Source organism: Herpailurus yagouaroundi, unplaced genomic scaffold (genome assembly GCF_014898765.1).
Source record: "Herpailurus yagouaroundi ecotype Mexico unplaced genomic scaffold, PumYag 100, whole genome shotgun sequence".
Taxonomy (NCBI): domain Eukaryota; kingdom Metazoa; phylum Chordata; class Mammalia; order Carnivora; family Felidae; genus Herpailurus; species Herpailurus yagouaroundi.
This window is the reverse complement of record NW_024412391.1, coordinates 23,253,553-23,272,595: the sequence shown is the minus strand read 5'-3', so window position 1 is coordinate 23,272,595 and position 19,043 is coordinate 23,253,553. Positions and strand designations below refer to the sequence as shown.

Genomic DNA, 19,043 nt, shown 5'->3' with positions numbered 1-19,043 from the left:
AGGAAAAAAGCCACGGCCATGCCCCATATCGATAATAAGTATGTGGACAATGAGCACTGGGCACAGTCATGACAGTCGCGTCCCTGCCACCAATGCAGCTACCATTATCTATTGTGCTGCTTTTTCCTTTGCTTCCTTTGCAGAAGAGGAAAAGTTCATGACCACAGGGGAGTTTACAGTGAGGCGAAGGCAACTTTCAGAGCTACTCTACAAAAAGAGTTTTTTATTTTTTATTCCAAATCCAGGAGTAATTTCCAGGGCTCCTTTTTGGATTCTGTATTTGCAATCTCATCAGTAGGAGCCAGACGGTAGCAACAAAGAAAAGAAATCTTGCTCTGTGTGTCTCTCCTCAATCCACAGATAATTTCTCTGCTTTTCATTGAGGTCAGTTAACAACAAATGCTACAGACAAGTCCTGCAATTAATCAGCCTGCATTGCCTTCTGTTTCAATCTTGAATATTAAACAGTGGACTCATTTGGAGAGAATCAGGCAAATATAAAGGTCATAACATTAATCACCGAGTTACCTAAACCCTGAGCCTTTTCTTCCTTTTAGAAGTGGTGGCTTGTCAGGAGAGAAAACAGTAACAAGAACTCTCCATGGTTGCTGGTGATTGTTAAATTCCAACGAGGATTTTTCCACTTTTGATTAGTTAAATATTTGATACTAGTCTATGGCAGTAGAAACACTGCAATATTGGGCTTTGTCACCATCGCTCTTATTTTCTAGCTTAAAGATGACGGAGGATGCTGTGGTAACTGTTCAATAGCTTTTTCAAAAAACTACCTTTATCTCCCCATACCAGATCTGAGATTGGCGGGGTGCGGGGTGGGGGGGGGGAGTGGAGCTTCAGCACTTTTTTGCTGAACTTCTGGTTCCCCAGCCTTTTAGAATTCCAACCCACTCGTGGTCCTGTCAGCCGCTGTAGGACCGCAGCCCCCTACCCTCTGTGCTTGTCCCATCAGGACCACAGAACTTGCAAAAACAAAAACACACAGAGACACTCTTCTGAGAGGTGCCTCTGCAGACTCATGGCTCCCACATCAGCAGAGCTCTGGGTGCCTTCTGTCAGTCTTACCTGTCCACTATTTCAGTCAATTTTCCTGTTTCATACGATTTTCCTCAAGCTCAGTCCCCTCCCTGCCTCACCCCACAGGTGATGGTCCTGTCTCCCTCCAGTTTTCCTAAGAAAACAGGGGTAGGGGATAAGAAGATTCACATATCTGCCCGTGTACATGTTTTCGCTCCTTGACTTTGCACAGTCTGAGAGTGAGAGATTATTATTCCTATTACAGATAAAGTGACAGGTGTGGGGTGCCTCTGAATGGTGTGCTCAACTCCCAAATCTCTTTTCCTTCCACGTTATGTGATCTTGCTTTACAGCTGAGGCTCTGTGGTATGAACCATCAAATTTCTCATTTTCCCATTTCTAAACACTTAAATACAAATCCACATTTCTTTGATTTTTCTTATGTTTTTTTTTTTTTTTCCTCTCATGAGCTAATAATCCTCCATCCATGGCCTATATCTTCCTCCCTTTGGTGGACCTTGTTCATGAACCTCCCTTAACTTGAAACACTTCAAATGTGGTCCTGCATTCTCTCTGCATGCGTAAATCTCTTTCTGTGTCCAAATCCATTTCTCATCCTTGCATCTGCCTCTGGATGCTACCCTATTGCTGTTCTTTCCTTCACAGCAAGTTTTTAAAAAGCATTTTGTTAACTCTGCTTTGTCACCTCCAGTTCACTCTTGTGCCTGCCGTAGTCTGAATTCCAGGGCTGTCGTTTCACTGTAGTTGTTTTGTTCTAGGAAGGTGAGATTTGCCGTTAAGAAATAACCAAATCCGGTGGGTACTCTTCAGTCGTGACCTTTGGTCTCTGCTGTGCATGCTTCCTACTTTGGAATAATCTCTCATTGAGAGATTTATAACTTTCATGATGCCATTTTCTCCTAAATTTGTAATTCAGCCGTTCTTAATTTCTTTTGGCGCTTTCCTCTTCCCTCATGCTCCTTATGTTCGTGCTTTCCAGTGTCTTATCATTGACCCTCTTCTTCTCTATCAACTTTAATTGAAATATATCCACATCTATTAAATTACACTTCTTGGATGACGTCCTCTAACCTCTCTCTAGTCCAGACATCTCAATGGCCTGTATTTTTATTGTCTAATGAACTTCCATGGGCATCTCAAAGTCTGTAGGTTCAAAATCAGATGCAAAGTCTTTCTCTCCATCCATTCCCACAACCAGTACGATTGGTACCATTATCCACCTAGGCAGGCTCTAGTCAGGATCTTGGAAGTCATCCTTTGCCCCTCTCTTTTGATCACTACCAGATAAGAATCCTTTAAAACATTCCTAAATTCTCGAAACAACATGCTGCTTTTAGTAGTTTATTGCATCAGTTTGTACCCCCGTAATTTCTTGCCTTAAACGAAATTCTTCTTTACTTATTTATAGGATTTATTTCATTTTCTGATTAAAGCAGTGGTTAATTGTAACCTATTAACCTATTATGTATGTAGTCTATTATGTAGAATGAGCATCATTCTCTGGTTTCACTTGATGACTTCATTTATACCCACTACAGATGATCAGGTTTTGATTACTTACATTAAGACCAGTAGTATTTTACTATGTCAGTGTCCTTAGACCTTTTCATTTAATGTTTTTATTTTTTTCCTGTGGTCTACAAAAACCTAAGTTTATTTTTTGCCGCATTATAGAGCAGTAGTTTTTACTGTTGTTGTTTTCTGGGGTTTTTTGTTTGTGTACTTTGGATTTTTCTAACTTGAAAAGATCCTAAAATTTTAAATAGGAACTTTGAAGTAAGTTTCTGATCTCTTTCTCTATTTGTGTTGAACTTCGGTTAATTTTTTTCCAACTATATATGTTACGCTATGCTCACACAAGCTACCATCTGTCACCATACAACACTATTATAATACCATTGACTATATTCCCTATGCCTTTCATCCCTGTGACTTATTCATCCATAACTGGAAGCCTGCTTTTCCACTCCCTTTAACTCCTTTGTGTCCATCCACCCCCCTCCCTTCTAGCAACTACTAGTTTCTTCTCTATATTTATGGGACTTTTTCTTTCTTTCTTTCTTTCTTTCTTTTTTCTTTCTTTTTGAAAGAGAGAGAGAGCAGGGGGCGGGGGGAGAGAGAGAATCTTAAGCAGGCTCTGCACTGTCAGCTTAACCAACTGAGCCAGCCAGGTGCCCCTGGGTCTCTTTTCTTAAATATCATAATGCTTACGGAACATATGTGCTAGCATTTTTCTACATAAATTGGTAACTACCTTCCCTTGACATGTCTCAATGGGATATATCGGCCAGGCTTGTCAAGATTTTCTGCTGTCCTGATGTGAGGGTCCCATTAGAACAGATGATAAAGGAAAATGTGATCTTGACTAAACAGCTTCTCATTCTGGAACTGCCTGCATTTGATCGGCTTTCAGTCCAGTTATAATAGTACCCATTATCTATATTCACCAACTGCTTTGCTCCTACTAGCTCCAAAAAACCTGTTTGGCCAGAAACAGAAACAGGCATGCTGATTTGTGCATGTAAATTCATCCTCATTCTTGTTTCTTCCATGGGAAGTTAGTCAGACATCCTTCTTCCTTTGCTTTCGGTCAGTTTACGTGATGACTTCTACTGATGTGACATAAAATCACTTAATGATTGTTATTCAGCACTTTTAGGTTTTATTTTCTTGTCTTTGAGAAAGCCCCCTTTCTCAAGCAGATGACTTGAGCATCTGAAATGTATCTACTTAAACATACCATCTTTCCATTTTGCTGGAGTTCTAAATTCTAATGCTAAATTTTCATTGAAAATAACACTGAATGGGGCGCCTGTGTGGCTCAGTCGGTTAAGCGTCTGACTTCAGCTCAGGTCATGATCTCGCAGTTCGTGGGTTGGAGCCCTGAGTTGGGCTGTGCACTGACAGCTCAGAGCCTGGAACCTGCTTCAGATTCTGTGTCTTCCTCTCTCTGCCCCTCCCCTGCCTGCACTCTCCGTCTGTCTCTTGGTCTCTCTCTCTCTCTCCCTCTCTCTCTCTCTCTCAAAAATCATCTTAAAATTAAAAATTAAAAAAAAAATAAAGCTCTGACTTACAGGGTGTAGAATTTTGAATGGAGTTAATTCGAGGCAATTAGCAATAGACACTACAATCATCACTGCAGTCCACACTTCAATATTACCTTTGTATTTGCTCTTATTAATGTTTTTTTAAAGTTTATTTATTTTGAAAGAGAGAGAGAGCGGAGGAGGGGCAGAGAGAGAGAGAGAGAATCCTAAGTTAGATACTGGTGAAATATTTCCCTACACAGAATCTATTTAAAAATGTGTTTCTATTTAGAATTATATTTCTATTGGTCAAGATGTACAGTACAAGGACATTGAAGGGTGAGTAGCTATACATCTTATTGAGGTACATACTCATTCAGGAAAATTTTATGTAATTCTTAAGTGCCAAGTTTTCAGAAAGATACTGAAATTACAATATGAGTAAGAGGCAGACTTATCGTAGTTCAGATAAGTACAAGGTGTTTTAGAGCTCAGGCGGCTATAACAAAATACCCTAGACTGGTGGCCTACAAACAAAGGAAATTTAATTTGCACAATTCTGGAGACTAGAAGTCCAAGATCAAGGCAATACTGAGGACTGCTTCCTTAGATCACTATCTTTCTACTGTAACCTCACAGGGCGGAAAAGTCGAGAGATCTCTCTGGGATCTCTTTCCTAAAAGCACTAACCCCATTCACAAGGGCTCTGTCTTTATGATCTGATCACCTTCCAAAGACTCCACCTCTGAATACCATCACACTAGGGATTATAATTTTTAACATGAATTTTGGGGCATTCAGTCCATTGCACAGGGATTCATTCTATAAAAATCAAATGAAGACAAAAAGAAGATGCCTTTGGGGCGCCTGGGTGGCGCAGTCGGTTAAGCGTCCGACTTCAGCCAGGTCACGATCTCGCGGTCCGGGAATTCGAGCCCCGCGTCAGGCTCTGGGCTGTTGGCTCAGAGCCTGGAGCCTGTTTCCGATTCTGTGTCTCCCTCTCTCTCTGCCCCTTCCCCATTCATGCTCTGTCTCTCTCTGTCCCAAAAATAAACGTTGAAAAAAAAATTAAAAAAAATAAAAATAAAAAAGAAGATGCCTTTGAAACGACCCCAAATTAAGTAGCCTGTTCCTTCTTATCCTGCATACCTGCCAGTTTAATCTCTCTGATAAGGCAGCTGTGAGTTTCTTACTCTTCCAAAGCTTCCTGCCTCCCATTGGCCTAACCAGCGACATTTGATCGCTCTGTCTTTTCATCTCCTTCTAGAATTGCTTGATATCCACTCTTGCTTATTGGACCAAGCTAGATTGCTCACTTCTCTCTGAGTCCTGCCTAAACTGTTCTGCCACCATGGTTTGCTCTTGGTTCCCTCTGCCTGTCAAGATCCTCCCCTTCCCTCAAGACCTCCATTGTGTGCTTTTGACCTCACATTTATTTCTATCCCATCTACTCCTTTAGACATTTGTCTACTTTGTAGTTAACACACGCCCCAACCTTCTGGAATGCAAGAATAAATAGACAAGCAAACAAACTTGAACTCATGCATATCTCCCCACAGAGGCTAGAATTGCTTTTCATTCTGTTTAGAATAGAGAGTGCACAGAATGTAAGTATTGAATACATTTATTTGGTGCACAAAGACTGTATCACAAGCATTTAATTTGTTTCTACTATGTGCCAGACTCAAAGTTTGGCGATAAGATATAGATGAAATAGATAAATTAACGAACAAAATATAGTCTGGTAAGTGCTCCCATAGAGGAAAGCACAGGAAATTTATAGGAATGATACTAATTCAGATGAATCAATATGTGCATGAAAGAATGGATGACTATGTGAATGAATAATTTATTTTAATTTTCTAAAGTTGACATTTAGTACTCCGCCATCCTCCTTATGGGTGAAATCACCCTGATAATCTTCTGTTGCAACCACAGTGAGTCCTAATTTCTTCCTTCACGACAGTCTCTAATCACACTCAGGTGGATACAATATAGTTCTAATGAATTCTTTACACCTGCTTTCTCAGGCACATCATCCTGGCTTTAACCACTGAGGTTTCCAATTGCAACATTAAAAATATTAATTTGGGAATTTAAAAAATAGTAGTTAAGCATAAGATTAATCTAATATTTCATTAGTAAAGACAAGTAAAATCTATTTAATGCTTCTTGATCTATGTTTCGTTCTTGTGCACAATTTCAACACTTTATTAGTTTACTTCCTTTGGCTTTCTACTTAATGATGATTTGAAACAACCTTGTTTCCAGAGTCCTTTTCAAGAAGAACCTCAAGTTCTTTTTATGGGCTTTTTTTTTGGTCTTTAAAATATATATTTTTTTTAATGTTTGTTTTTTGGAGACAGAGAGACAGAGTGCAAGCAGGGGAGGGGCAGGGGGAGAGGGAGACACAGAATCCGAAGCAGGCTCCAGGTTCTGAGCTGTCAGCACAGAGCCCGACACAGGGCTCGAACCCACAAAGCGTGGGATCATGACCTGGGCCGAAGTCAGATGCTTAACTGACAGCCATCCTAGTGCCCCTTTTTTGGTCTTTTAATTACAAAAATTCGGGAGGCTTCTTGGACATATGCTCTTCTTGGCACCATGATCTAGTTGGTGTTTTAAACTGGATCCACACTCAGTATAATTATTTGATACACTTCAAACGTAATCCAGTCACTTAGGATCATTGTGCTACAAAGTGTCCAAATCTAAGGTTGGACATCAGGTCTTCCTGATATCTGTCAGCAGAAGTTTGGTAGGGACTACTCAACAAAATTGTCATATAACAAACAGTCAAATATGACCTATGGCTCATTTTAGAAATGTTTTATTTTTTCTATTGCCATTTTATGTTAGATCTCTTTGAGATTTTAAACTCATAAAACAAAAAAGCAATCAGTTTTTATTTGTCTGATTTAGTCATTAAGCCAGTGTTTATTGAACACATACTATGTGCCAGGTTTTTTTTTCTAGCTTCTGGGGTGTGGAAACAAATAAATAAACCTGATATCTCAGGAGAACAAAAATGACGTGAGGAGAGGGGATTGAGAATGACCAAAGCAGAGATATGGTTTTCATGCAGGAGGTTCACTGAAAGCCTCTCCAAGGAGATGCATTTGAGCAGAGACCCGATAGAAGCAGGAGAGTGAGAGAGTGAGCCATGCACACTTCAGGGGCAGAGCAGTCCAGGAAGGATGGCAGCAAGTGTCAAGCCCTGAGGCTTCCCTCGCTCCAGGGAACCTGTGTGACTGGAGTAGAGTGATTAATGCGGAGGGCAGAGAGGATGGGAGTGATGGTATTATATGGGATTTCTACGCCATGGTAAAGAGCTTATATTTTCTTCTGACTGGGATGAAAAGGGATTGGGGAGACCCAAATCAGGAAGTGACACACAATTTGATATGTATATGCATATATTTTTTAATGCTTATTTATTTATTTTTGTGAGAAAAATAGAGAGAGTGAGGGAGGGGCAAAGAGCAAGGAAGAGAAAATCCTAACCAGGCTCTATGCTATCAGCACAGAACCCAAGGGGACACTAACTCACAAACCGTGAGATCACGACCTGAGCCAAAATCAAGAGTCGGAGACAGTTGACTGTCCCACCCAGGGGCCCCTTGGTATATATTTTAAAGGATTACTTTAGTTACTGATTGTATTTGTTTTCTTACGCTGTGTAACAAATTACTGCAGATTGAGTGGCCTTTAAACACATATTATCTCGCAGCTTCCGTGGGTCAGGATCAGAGAGGGACTACTTAACTGGGTTCTCTGCCTGGGGTCTCATAAGTGCAAAACCAAGATGCTGGACTATGTTCTCATCTGAAGCTGTATGCAGGCTATTGGCAGAATTCAATTCCTTGTTGTGAGATTGAGGTCCAGGTCCCCGTTTTTGTTTGTTTATTTGTTTTTGCCATCTTAACCACTTTTTTCTTCTGTGGTAAAACAAACCAACGAACCAACAAAACAAAACTCATAACACAAAATTTTCCATCCTAACATTTTTTAAGTGTGCAGTCCAGTAGTGTTAAGTATACTCATACTGTTGTAAAATGGCTCCCCAGGACTTTTTCATCTTGCAAATCTGAAATTCTGTACCCAGTAAATAGCTTCCCCTTTCCCCTCTCCCCATCTCCTGGTAACCAGCGTTCTACTTTCTCTCTCCATGAATTTGGTTATTTTGGCTACCTCATGTCAATGGAATCGCACAGTATTTGTCTTTTCGTGACTAGCATATTGTGTCTGTTTTTGCTGGCTGTCAGCCTGGGGGCGCTGTCGGATCCTAGTTATTTGTACCCATCTTCCAACCTTTGAAGAAGCGTACTTCTTCAAAGCCAGGAGAATCTCTCACACTCTGAATCTTTCTCTCGGTCTCCAATTTGCTATGACAGGACCTTCTATCACAGCAGGGACTCCCTGTCACCTTCATCATATAATGTAACCTAATCAAGGGAATGACTATTCCATTATATTCACAGCCTGCCTACCTTTGAGTGGAAGAGATTATGCGAGGCATGTAGAGCAGCGTGTGGGAATCTGGGGGGACATCTCAGAATTCTGCCTACAACGAAAGTGGAGAATGGCATTGTAGATGGGGGGGCAAAAGAAGAAGCTGGAGACTGGTGAGAAGGCACTAGAGATATATCTAAGCCATTGCCTCACAAAATTTAATGTGTTATGTGAATCTCCTGGGGATCCCGTTAAAATTAGATTCTGACTTAGCAACGTTATGTTGGAGGCCTGAGTCTCCCTAACAATCTCCTAGGTGATGGCAATGCTGCTAGTGAAATAGCAAGACACAGACAGGCTCACGGGGACCGTGGCTCAGGCTAGGGTGGTAACAGTGGAGAAGAGAAACCGTCTGATAGAGGATATAATTTGAAGGTCGACCCGAAAGGGCTTGGTGAGGAGGAAACCGAGCCATGAGGACGACTTTTATGTTCAGGGGATGGCAGAGGTCGTAGGAAGAGTTTGTTTCTGGGCAGAAATCAGGTGTTTAGTGGTGGATATGCCAAATTAGAGTCCACATAGAGATGATCACTATATGATGTGGGAAATAGCAGGTTTATTAATCAAATGCAGTGTTACTAGCCACTTAAAATTTTATGTTCGCTGCACCACAATCATGAGACTCTTCCTAAGGGTGCTTGAAATTTATTGGAGTGCATTAAAAAATTTAAGCAGTACAGAGGGTCTTACTGATTCACGTGGCAGTTTCTCTGCTTCTCCTACAGTGACGTTAGTAAAACAGGCAGTTTCTTTTCCTCATGTCCCTGTTCTTTATAGTGAAATTAACATATCATTACTCAAATCATTAAAGCTGTTCCTAGAAGCCAAAATATGCATCACTGTGCATGTTTAAAGCATATTGTATTCCAGCACTCTCTAGGAATAGAGCTAGATTTTAAAATAAAGTTAAGTTCTCAGCACCTATTGATTTTGGTAGATGCCTCACTAGGAGATGAATCACCTAATTTTTCCTGGCTATATAGGCCATTTCACGGTACGACTAATGATTATTTCTTTCTGGGGCTAAATTATGCAAAGTTCATTTTGTCACATTATGAGAGCTTTGCATGGAAGTCAAAATCTTCTCTGATGCCTTTATCAAAAAAAAAAGATGGCATAGACGAGGGCATACAGAGGGTATGTTTATGTATAGTTTCCCTAAACATTAACCACGTAAAATCTTGACTTTACCCATACTTATTTTTTTTTCTTTTTTAAAATTTATTATTTTATTTATTTTGAGAGAGAGAGAGAGAGTGTGTGTGAGCAGGGTATGACAGGCAGAGAGAGAGAGAGAGAGAGCGAGAGAGCAAGAGTTCCAAGCAGGCTCCGCACTGTCAGCACAGAGCCCAATGTGGGGCTCAATCTCAGGAACATAGCAGCTAGCTAGATCGTGACCCATGACCAGAGCCAAAATCCAAAGCCGGATGCTCAACCTGCTGAGTCACCCAGGCGCCCCCTCCCCCATACTCATTTTCTGAAAGTGACGCATTTGAAAGGAGAGAAGCTGAAAATGGTGCTTCCACCCTGCTCTTGGGCTAGCTGCAGAAATGTAGAGAGAAAAGTTGATGATTTTAAAATAAAACATACCTGTTCTTGGTGCTGCTTGGGCTCTAGCTAAGGTAATGTCCAGCGGAATAAGGTTACGAGAGATGGTTCATGGTTTCAGGTAGGGGTGAAATAAAGGCAGCCCAGGGCAGTTTTGCTTTAGAGGACTGTTCACTCTGTGGAACAGCTGGAAATTCACTTCAGTGTAGGCGAAATCTTTATAGAAAGCCTGTTTTCTGTTTCTCGTTGTTAAGCAATAAAACTTACTAAGCTTTATGACCCCCCCCCCAAAAAAAAGTGACAGAGAGGAGATATTTCAAGGAAAGCATGTGATTATGTTTTTATACATCAGACCTTGAGCACATGAAAATTAAACGAGATCATTCAGTGGCAGGAGTGACAGACAGTAGGTCTAAAGAGAACTACCCCCATGGAGAGTGCTGAGGAAGTCAAGAATTTAGCACCTGTCATCTGGACACCTTTCAACCTGGAACCTGGGCTCAGATTGACTACCTGACATGGCAGTTGGGCTTTCTGTTGATTTGGACGAGTATGATGGCTAAGCAAAGCCATTGTTGAACACTGAACTTGATGTGGCTACTGTATAGGCCTCTTTTCATAGTGTGTTATAGGAAAGCCCAGAATCCACACCTGGGCATAATTGTTGTATGCAGTGACTCAAAGATATTCCAGTTTTTTCTACTATTGTATTTTTATGTAATGTATTAATTACTTTATAATATAAAATTTAAATTTTGTATAGTAATTTAAGAAACTAATTTCTTACCCTTTCACTTCCTAGGAGCCCTGAATCAAAAAAACTGGGGAAAGAAATATCCAACATGTAGTAGCCCCAAACAGTCTCCTATCAATATTGATGAAGATCTTACCCAAGTCAATGTGAATCTTAAAAAACTTAAATTCCAGGGTTGGGATAAAACATCGTTGGAAAACACATTCATTCATAACACTGGGAAAACAGGTAAAATTGTTTGCATTTTGTTTGTGACTTTAATATGTTTATTGGGCTTAGAGTATGTTTATGTCAGTTTCATTTTATTTTCATTTTCATTTTATTTCATTTCATCTTCTTTGTATAAAGTATAATGTACTGTAAATGCACAGAAACTATAGGCAGAAGAAACCAAGTAGAACACAGTAAATTGGAAGTTTAGATAACATTTTGAAAATGTGTACAAAAAGTAAAATGACCAAAGTCATCACATCATGTTCTCCAATAATAGAAAGAGAATTGATGCCTCCACCAGAAGAAATGATAAAGATAATGCAATATATAACTTATGTAAGTTAATTACTTAGTTAATCAGAATTTCCTTTTCTTGGACACTCTATTTGCTCTTGTCTGCTTAGCTTCATGCTACATTGAGTATTGGGATACAAAAAAGCAATCAACTATAATTGAATTTTAAGAAAAGAAATTAGTAGTGCTTCTAGATAGAAAGTTTAAAGTTATATACTATCTTCAGGAAGCACTCTCTAAATGCTTTTTTTTAAAGACTGTCCTTTTTTCTAAACATGCAAAATATAATACCATGAAAAATTCCAGTAAACAATAGAGAGACAAACTAATAGTTTTCAAATTAAATAGCCTTCCTTTTCTGATATTATATTTTAAACAAAATTGTATGTATATCAGGAAGTTATATAAAAACAAACATAGTCATAAGAAAAAAATATTGTAAATTATAATAGTAGCTATGTTGGGATGGTTTTATCATTAGTGAATTTTTTCTCTATTCTTGATATTTTGGTAATTTGAACGTAGTAATTTAATTTTAAGTCCCATGAGGGTAAGAATTTTGCTGTATCAGTTCCTGATATATAATAAGCATTCAGTAGGTATATCTTAATTAATAAGTATTTAATAAAATTATTATATAAGATATTAATTAAATACACAAAAACATATTATCCCAAATCTTAACATTTTCATCACTAGGTTTGAAGAATGTTACAAAGAAATAAAGCACGTAGCCTTTGCTTTCTTTCTTTTTTTTAAGGCTTTATTTTTAAGTTCTCTCTACACCCCATGTAGGGCTCAAATTCACAACCCTGAAGCCAAGAGTTACAATGTTCTACTAACTGAGCCGGCCAGGCACCCCTGCTTTATTTTTCTTAGTGAAGTGTGGTCAAGCACTTGATCTTTAGACCACGCTTTTTAGGTTCACTACTGGCTCTTTGAAGTGGAACCTTTAAGTGTGGAACCTTTAGCAAGTTATTTGAACTGTCTGTGATTCAGTTTCCTTATAATGATATTTCCTTCCTTCATTGTGTGAGGTTGTGTAAAAATCAAATGTTTAACACACGTAAAGTACTCAGTGTAATGCATAGCACATTGTAAGTGATACATAAATGTTGAGCACTATTGATACTATTCTTGTTGTTGTTACTATTATTAACGGAAGTTTATATCTCTAGCTCGCTGGCCAAGATGTTGGATTGGGTCCCTAATGCAAACATTGGTTTCTGCCTCATGGAACAAAGACTATTTAAATCTGATTGAGAGACATTAAAATCTTACATAAAGCTCTCAAAAGAATCATTAATCTTCAGACCATTTGTAAAATAGAGTTCCAATAATCTGCTGTGGAACTCAAATAGGAGAGTTTAGGATTCTGAGTTGCTACTCGGGGTTCCAACATCAGATGGCTAAAACCCCTTCAGTGGGAATGGATTTCCCACCTTCCTTGCCACAGTAGAGGACAGGAATTCTGAAGCCTGATGAAACCTGGTATGATGCTTGCTTGCAGGGATAAGGAGATGGGACAAAAACACCTGCCTGATAAGGAGTAGAAAGAGCTAAAAGTGAGAAGGTGGGGGGCACTCCCAAGAGAAGACTTTTCTTCTCCACTCCTCTGTTCCTTCTCCCTTTGCTCTGTCCCCTCACTACCCTAAAATGCCTTAGGAAAGCAGACCCCTGGGGAAATGGCAAGCTCAGGACACCAAATGAACAGGGCAGAAGGACTGGCTGTCTTCTGCTATAAGAGCCATACAGTAGTTAAGGTCTTTGCTTTAGTTTGTATTTGTGGCAATAAGATACATTAAGTGTATTTTGCAGAGTAACAAGTTCTGCTTCAAATGGTGACTGAATTGTTTTTAATTTATCAAATAAATGATTCTCTTAACGTACGTTTGATAGAAAAAATTTAAAGTTTGTAATTTTGATTTGCAGAAACATAGGTGCAATTTTGTGCATGTGTGTGCTTTTTTTTTTTTTTTAAGTGGAAATTAATCTCACTAATGACTACTGGCTCAGTGGAGGAGTTTCCGAAATGGTGTTCAAAGCAAGCAAGATAACTTTTCACTGGGGAAAATGCAATATGTCTTCTGATGGATCGGAACATAGTTTAGAAGGACAAAAATTTCCACTTGAGGTAAGTCACTGGTTCCACTGGTTCCTAGTTCATTTTCCGAAATCATTGAGATTTTAGTTAGCATATAATTCGATTAACTTACAGTCAGATTTTATAATTTATACAGTTATATTTTACTTGGTTAATATCTGCCTTCCTCACTGGACTAAGCTCCGTCACACTCACATTTGATTTTCCACTTTCTGGCAACCCAGTGTGCCACACTAGGACGACCAACAAATGTTGATGTGTCAACAAATAAACAAATTTCCTTCCACAACTCAGGAGGAAAAAAGGGGCAAATTTTGTCAATTTACTGGAGAAGCAAAGAAATGTAAAATAAAGTGAGAACATTTTCAGTTTTAAAATTGGAAACATAAATATAATAAATAATGAGTATGCAGTAAAATAAACACTTTCATACATGTCTGGAGAGAGTATAAGTTGGTAGACTGGGAAGCAGTTTGCTTCTTTTTATCCAGAACTTTGAAAGGTTTTATTTTTAAGTTTATTTATTTAAGCAATCTCTACGCCCAGTGTGGGGCTTGAACTCACAACCCCAAGGTCAAGAGCTGCACAGTCTACTGACTGAGCCAGCCAGGCGCCCCTGTATCTGGAACTTTAAATGTTTCAATCCCAATACCTACCATTTCCCCTTTAACAGTTTAGTCTAAAAAATAAAGACATGCTCAAAAATGTATGTGCAAAGGTTTATTTACAGTAATAAAAAGATGAAAGGAAATGATTAAATACATTATGATGGAGTATTACAGATCTTGTAAAACCATGTGTTTGAATGATTTATTTACACACAAAAAAGGTTCATCATAAGATATTAATGGGTTTTCCTTTTTTAATGCTTTTTAAAAGCAAAATATAAAATAGTATATGCAGTATTATTACTCGATTTTGTAAAACATGAAAACTAACTTAATAGTGACTGAGGGCCCAGAGTCTGAATCAGATGGACTAGGTATGAATACTGACTTCACCATTTAGATATGAGTTATAGACACGACCTTATACAAATATTTAATTTACCTAAGCTTCCATGTCTCCCCTCCAAAACTGATCTAAGAGTAGTAACACCTGCCTTATGAAGTTATTATGAAGATTAAATAAGAGAAGGAATTATTACTGTTATAAATATAACTGAGGGAAACCAAGGAGACACGAGCAGGGATTTTCCATGGGTGATGGCATAATAAGTACCTTGCTTTTCTCCTTTAAAATTCCCATATTTTTAAAATTACTTATAACAGAACTATATTACTTTTATAGTCAAAATAGTTATTGATAATAAAAATAAGATGAGTGAGTTATCTTTTAAAGGACTAAAAATATTTTGCTATGGATAATCATATTTCTAATTCATAGCTTATAAATTTGTGTTTTTCAAAGTATATTAAATATCCTTAAGGAAGAGCACACTTACCAATTTGGTTTGTCGAAGAAATGAAAGTCAATTTATTAAACACATAACATTCTCAATTTGGAGAGTTTAGCCCTGTCACAACACTATTTAGAGCAAAGTGGAAAATCAAGAAAGACCCTAACAGCAACAAAAGCCCTGAAATAGCAAAATAAATGATACAGAGTCTGTGCACTAAGCTTCAAGTATTTTCCTTATTTAGAAAGCCCTTGAGTTCCCTCTCTGATGGCTTGTTTGTTTGTTGCTTGCCTTTTTAAAACTCTCTCCATGTAATTGTGCAAGCAGGGAAACCCAGGAGCATCCTTGACTTGGTCTTTTTTTCCTGGTCTCCTGCATCCAACCGTGAAGTCTTCTCGATTCTGCCCCTGCGTGATGTGGGAGGGCAGAAAAGAGCTCAACCACCTTTGTCTATTAGTTGGATTATTAAATGTTCCCGAACTGGTCTCCCTCTCTCGTCTTTTTTTTAATTTATTTTTATTTTTTTTTAATGTTTACTTGTCTTGAGAGAGAGACAGAGGAGAGAGAGAACGTGCACAGGAGCAGGGGAGAGGCAGAGAGAGAGGGAGAGAGAGAATCCCAAGCAGGCTCCACAATGACCTGGAGCCCCGACTCACGGCTGCATCTCAGTAACTCTGAGATCACGACCTGAGCCGAAATCAAGAGTTGGCCATTTAAATGCTTAACGAACTGAGCCACCTAGGTGCCCCTCCCTCTCTCTAGTCTTAATCTTTTCCACTCTTCACCCTCTTCCCCCCAGCCCTGCTGCCCCCCAATCCCTGTTAGGTGAAGTACACCAAGGATTCTCTATTGCTCTCCGGGGCAAAGGGCTGGGACTGCTTCACAGACCTTCCTGGTGTGGCCGCTGCCTGCCCCTCCTTTTCACCCACGAGTTTTTAAGCTGTTCATCCTACAGGAGTCAGTTTAGCAATCCTCAAAGGCTTTGTGGTCATAACCTGAGGCAGGAGCCACTGCCATCCTCCACCCACACCTGCTATTTCTCCAGTCGTAGCCCTAACCAAGCATTAGTCTTCACAGAGGCTTTCTGCTCTTCCCAGAATTATTTGTCTAAACTAGCTAAGTTACCTGATTTCTAAGATGGTGACATGGGGAGCACCAAATTGTAAGTGAGAGTAGAAGCCGTTGTCAACAAATGCAGAGGCCGAAGTCGAAATTAACAAGGAATATTGCCCGGCAGCAGAAGAGGACCCTTAAAATAGGGAACTTAAAATTCTTCTTGGTAGTTTGTATGGAGAAGCAGAAAGTCCTTGAGAGTTCACTATTATTAGAGCATAGTATGATAATGTCCAAAAAAGGTAACAAGAAAGGCACGTCCAGTCAAGAATGAAACGATATTTGAAAGGATTCCAGAAAACAGCTAAAATAATACTTGATAATTTATTCCATTTGATAATTATTCTAGTATATTATTACCTCAGTATTATCTAGTAACCTCAAGGTGGTTATTTCCATCCTAGATGTATCTAACTTTGTGCTTCTTTCCTTACTGAAGGATGATAATCGTGAGAGTAAATGCAGTTGTATATACACGTAATTGAAAAAATATCTTGAAACTGTACAGAGTATTGAATTATACAGTTTACAGAATTTTTCAAATAGTATACTGAATTAGTAAATTATTTTATTGTCTCTCTGGTGACTTTTGTGATGTCTTTGTATATAACAAAGCTGTCATTGTTACCTTTATAGATGCAAATCTATGGCTTTGATGCAGACCGATTTTCAAGTTTTGAGGAAGCGGTAAAAGGAAAAGGGAAGTTAAGAGCTTTATCCATTTTATTTGAGGTAATCATTATACATAGATTTAACACTACCTTAAGTCTTTAATCCCCTGAAGTAATTGATGTGACATATCAAAGCATGCTTTTTAACAAATTGAAAAGCTTGCAAGTGGGATGCTAACTGGTGATCATTTGCAAATAGAACAACCCCTTGGCTGGGGTGTTTAAAAGGGAACTCTTGCGTTCATTAATGGGGTGCATCACTTCCAGCTGGAGTAGCCTGTTCTGTGAGCAGATTTTTGTGCATGCAAAGCATCATAATAATACAGCAGTGACTGGGAATCAACATTTTAAAGCGTACTTTTCTCCATGGAAAATTTAAAAGGTAGCTGGTTTTTTGTCTGTTTTATTTGTTTTTGTCTTGCTGTGAAAAAAAAAAAAAGGAAGTATGCATTTGGAGAACATTGCATTTGGATACTTTAAATGGATTTCACGTATCTTTTCATTTTATTGAAGAGTTAATCAAATATTTTATCCCATTCTTAGAATGTCATTCTTCTTTAATAGATTGGAACAGAAGAAAACTTGGATTACAAAGCGATTATTGATGGAGTGGAGAGAGTTAGTCGTTTTGGTAAGCTATTTGGAGAAATCCTTTTCTTCTAGATTGTACTTTGGATGCATATGAATTTTTATAATATTACAAAAGTCACTTGCTCCAAAGAAGAAGGAAAGACCTTTTCAAAAAGGAGCAATCTTCCAATTCTTACACTTGATGATTTATACATGTCTCACTAAAGAACATTTTATCTGAAATTTGTGTCACATAAAAAATCACAGACTGTTAATATAAGTAGGAAGTTAAAGTTTTCTAATTTTATTCTTGAAAATAATCTAATTATGTCATGCATTTAAAATGTATATCTCTATTCTGTCTGCATTGTACATTTGTTAAAGACTCTGATTTATAATTTGAAACCAGCTAGTGTTATAAAAGTCATGTTTTTAAGTGAAAAGACAATTGTTACTCAACTTAAAATTTATTCCCTGGTGGTTTCCTTGATAGGTCCTTTACCAGTATGACAAGGTTTTTGGAAGAAGGCAAACACTTAACATAGAAAAAGATGCTGTATGTTTCACTGTTCTGCCTGCTAGCTCATGGATCTTGTCATTTGTCACAGCAAATGCTTGTAACAACATCTGCAAGAGACAGCAAACCTGTTATTGTTATTGTATTTTTAGTAAGCATCCACACGCAGGAGATTAATGCTGCCCTGAGTTATCAACAAAATAAGGATTATTTCTCTCTGGGAAGCCGCAAAATCTTGAAATCAGGAACAAAATTCATATAGATCCTTTTTGAAAGCAAAAGCTGGGCCTTGGATTGATTCATCTTTGTCAATCACATGTGAGGGCCTTAAGTGACAGAACTTTTCAGAAGTCAGGAATATGTGAACTCATGCAGTGCAGCTTTCATTGTTTTGTGTTTTTTGTTTTCGTGTTTTTTCCAAAAGGTGCAATCAAACACAAGATGAAGTTATCTCCCTCCATCCACCTAGATCGCAAAATTCAACATTGAACGCCATAAGCCACACTTAATTTTTCCCTCATTTAGTCAGAAAGTGCATTTTATTCAGACTGAAAGAAGGCAGCTAGTTTGAATTCCTACACTAAAACTTGTATAAAACATGAACTCCAAATGTTTCCAGGCCTTGTGTCAGCCTGTGGGGCCAACAAGAGTGGTGTTAACACTGGGTTGTTAGTCCTGACTTGTGTGGCTGTGGTATTCTGGCCTCTTTTTCTGGATGCTTCTTCAGTTATTTCTGGGGCTCTCTAGGAGGGTCATACCAGGATCCTATGAGTGTAAGAACCAATTTGCCCATGTTCTTTGACTAAAGTTTACTTTTCAATATAGTTATTATCCATAAGCCGTTGAGGGAGGTGCTTCCTCACAGCTGCTGCTGCCACATAATAGCCTCCTCGAGAACATGGATTCCCAGCAGCACTATTCTGGCCGTATCCTGGCTCTTAATTTGGAAGCAGAACCGATAGTCTCCCTGGCTGCCTGGAAACACATCCCGATCTGCCCTCCATTACTCTGTTTGCTTTCTCTCTACCCTGCTACTTGTGCACTGACTTCTTCCCTCCTCTTTTACCGAAAAATAAAATCCTCCATGTGCGTCAACTCACCCACTAGATTCGTAATTATTTCCATATGTTCGGCAAGGACACCTAAGCTGATTCAGTTGGTAAGCGGTAGGGCCAAAATCTCAATCCAGGTCTGTCCACAAAGTTTGTTCCACCACAACTGTGACGATTTGTATGAGTTATGTTTCAGGACATATTTGAAACAGGTCAA

At 38.7% G+C, this 19,043-nt stretch overlaps 1 protein-coding gene across 4 annotated transcripts in view; it reads left to right on the top strand.

The window, feature by feature from the left end:
- Positions 1–19,043, top strand: part of PTPRZ1 (protein tyrosine phosphatase receptor type Z1) — a 183,445-nt gene that overhangs the window by 80,092 nt on the left and 84,310 nt on the right. For all 4 annotated transcript variants that reach the window (XM_040472130.1, XM_040472129.1, XM_040472128.1 and 1 more), the window contains exons 3-6: positions 10,942–11,121; positions 13,383–13,534; positions 16,653–16,748; positions 17,252–17,318. In XM_040472130.1, the coding sequence (XP_040328064.1) occupies positions 10,942–11,121; positions 13,383–13,534; positions 16,653–16,748; positions 17,252–17,318 (495 nt within the window). The remainder of the gene's footprint in view (positions 1–10,941; positions 11,122–13,382; positions 13,535–16,652; positions 16,749–17,251; positions 17,319–19,043) is intronic.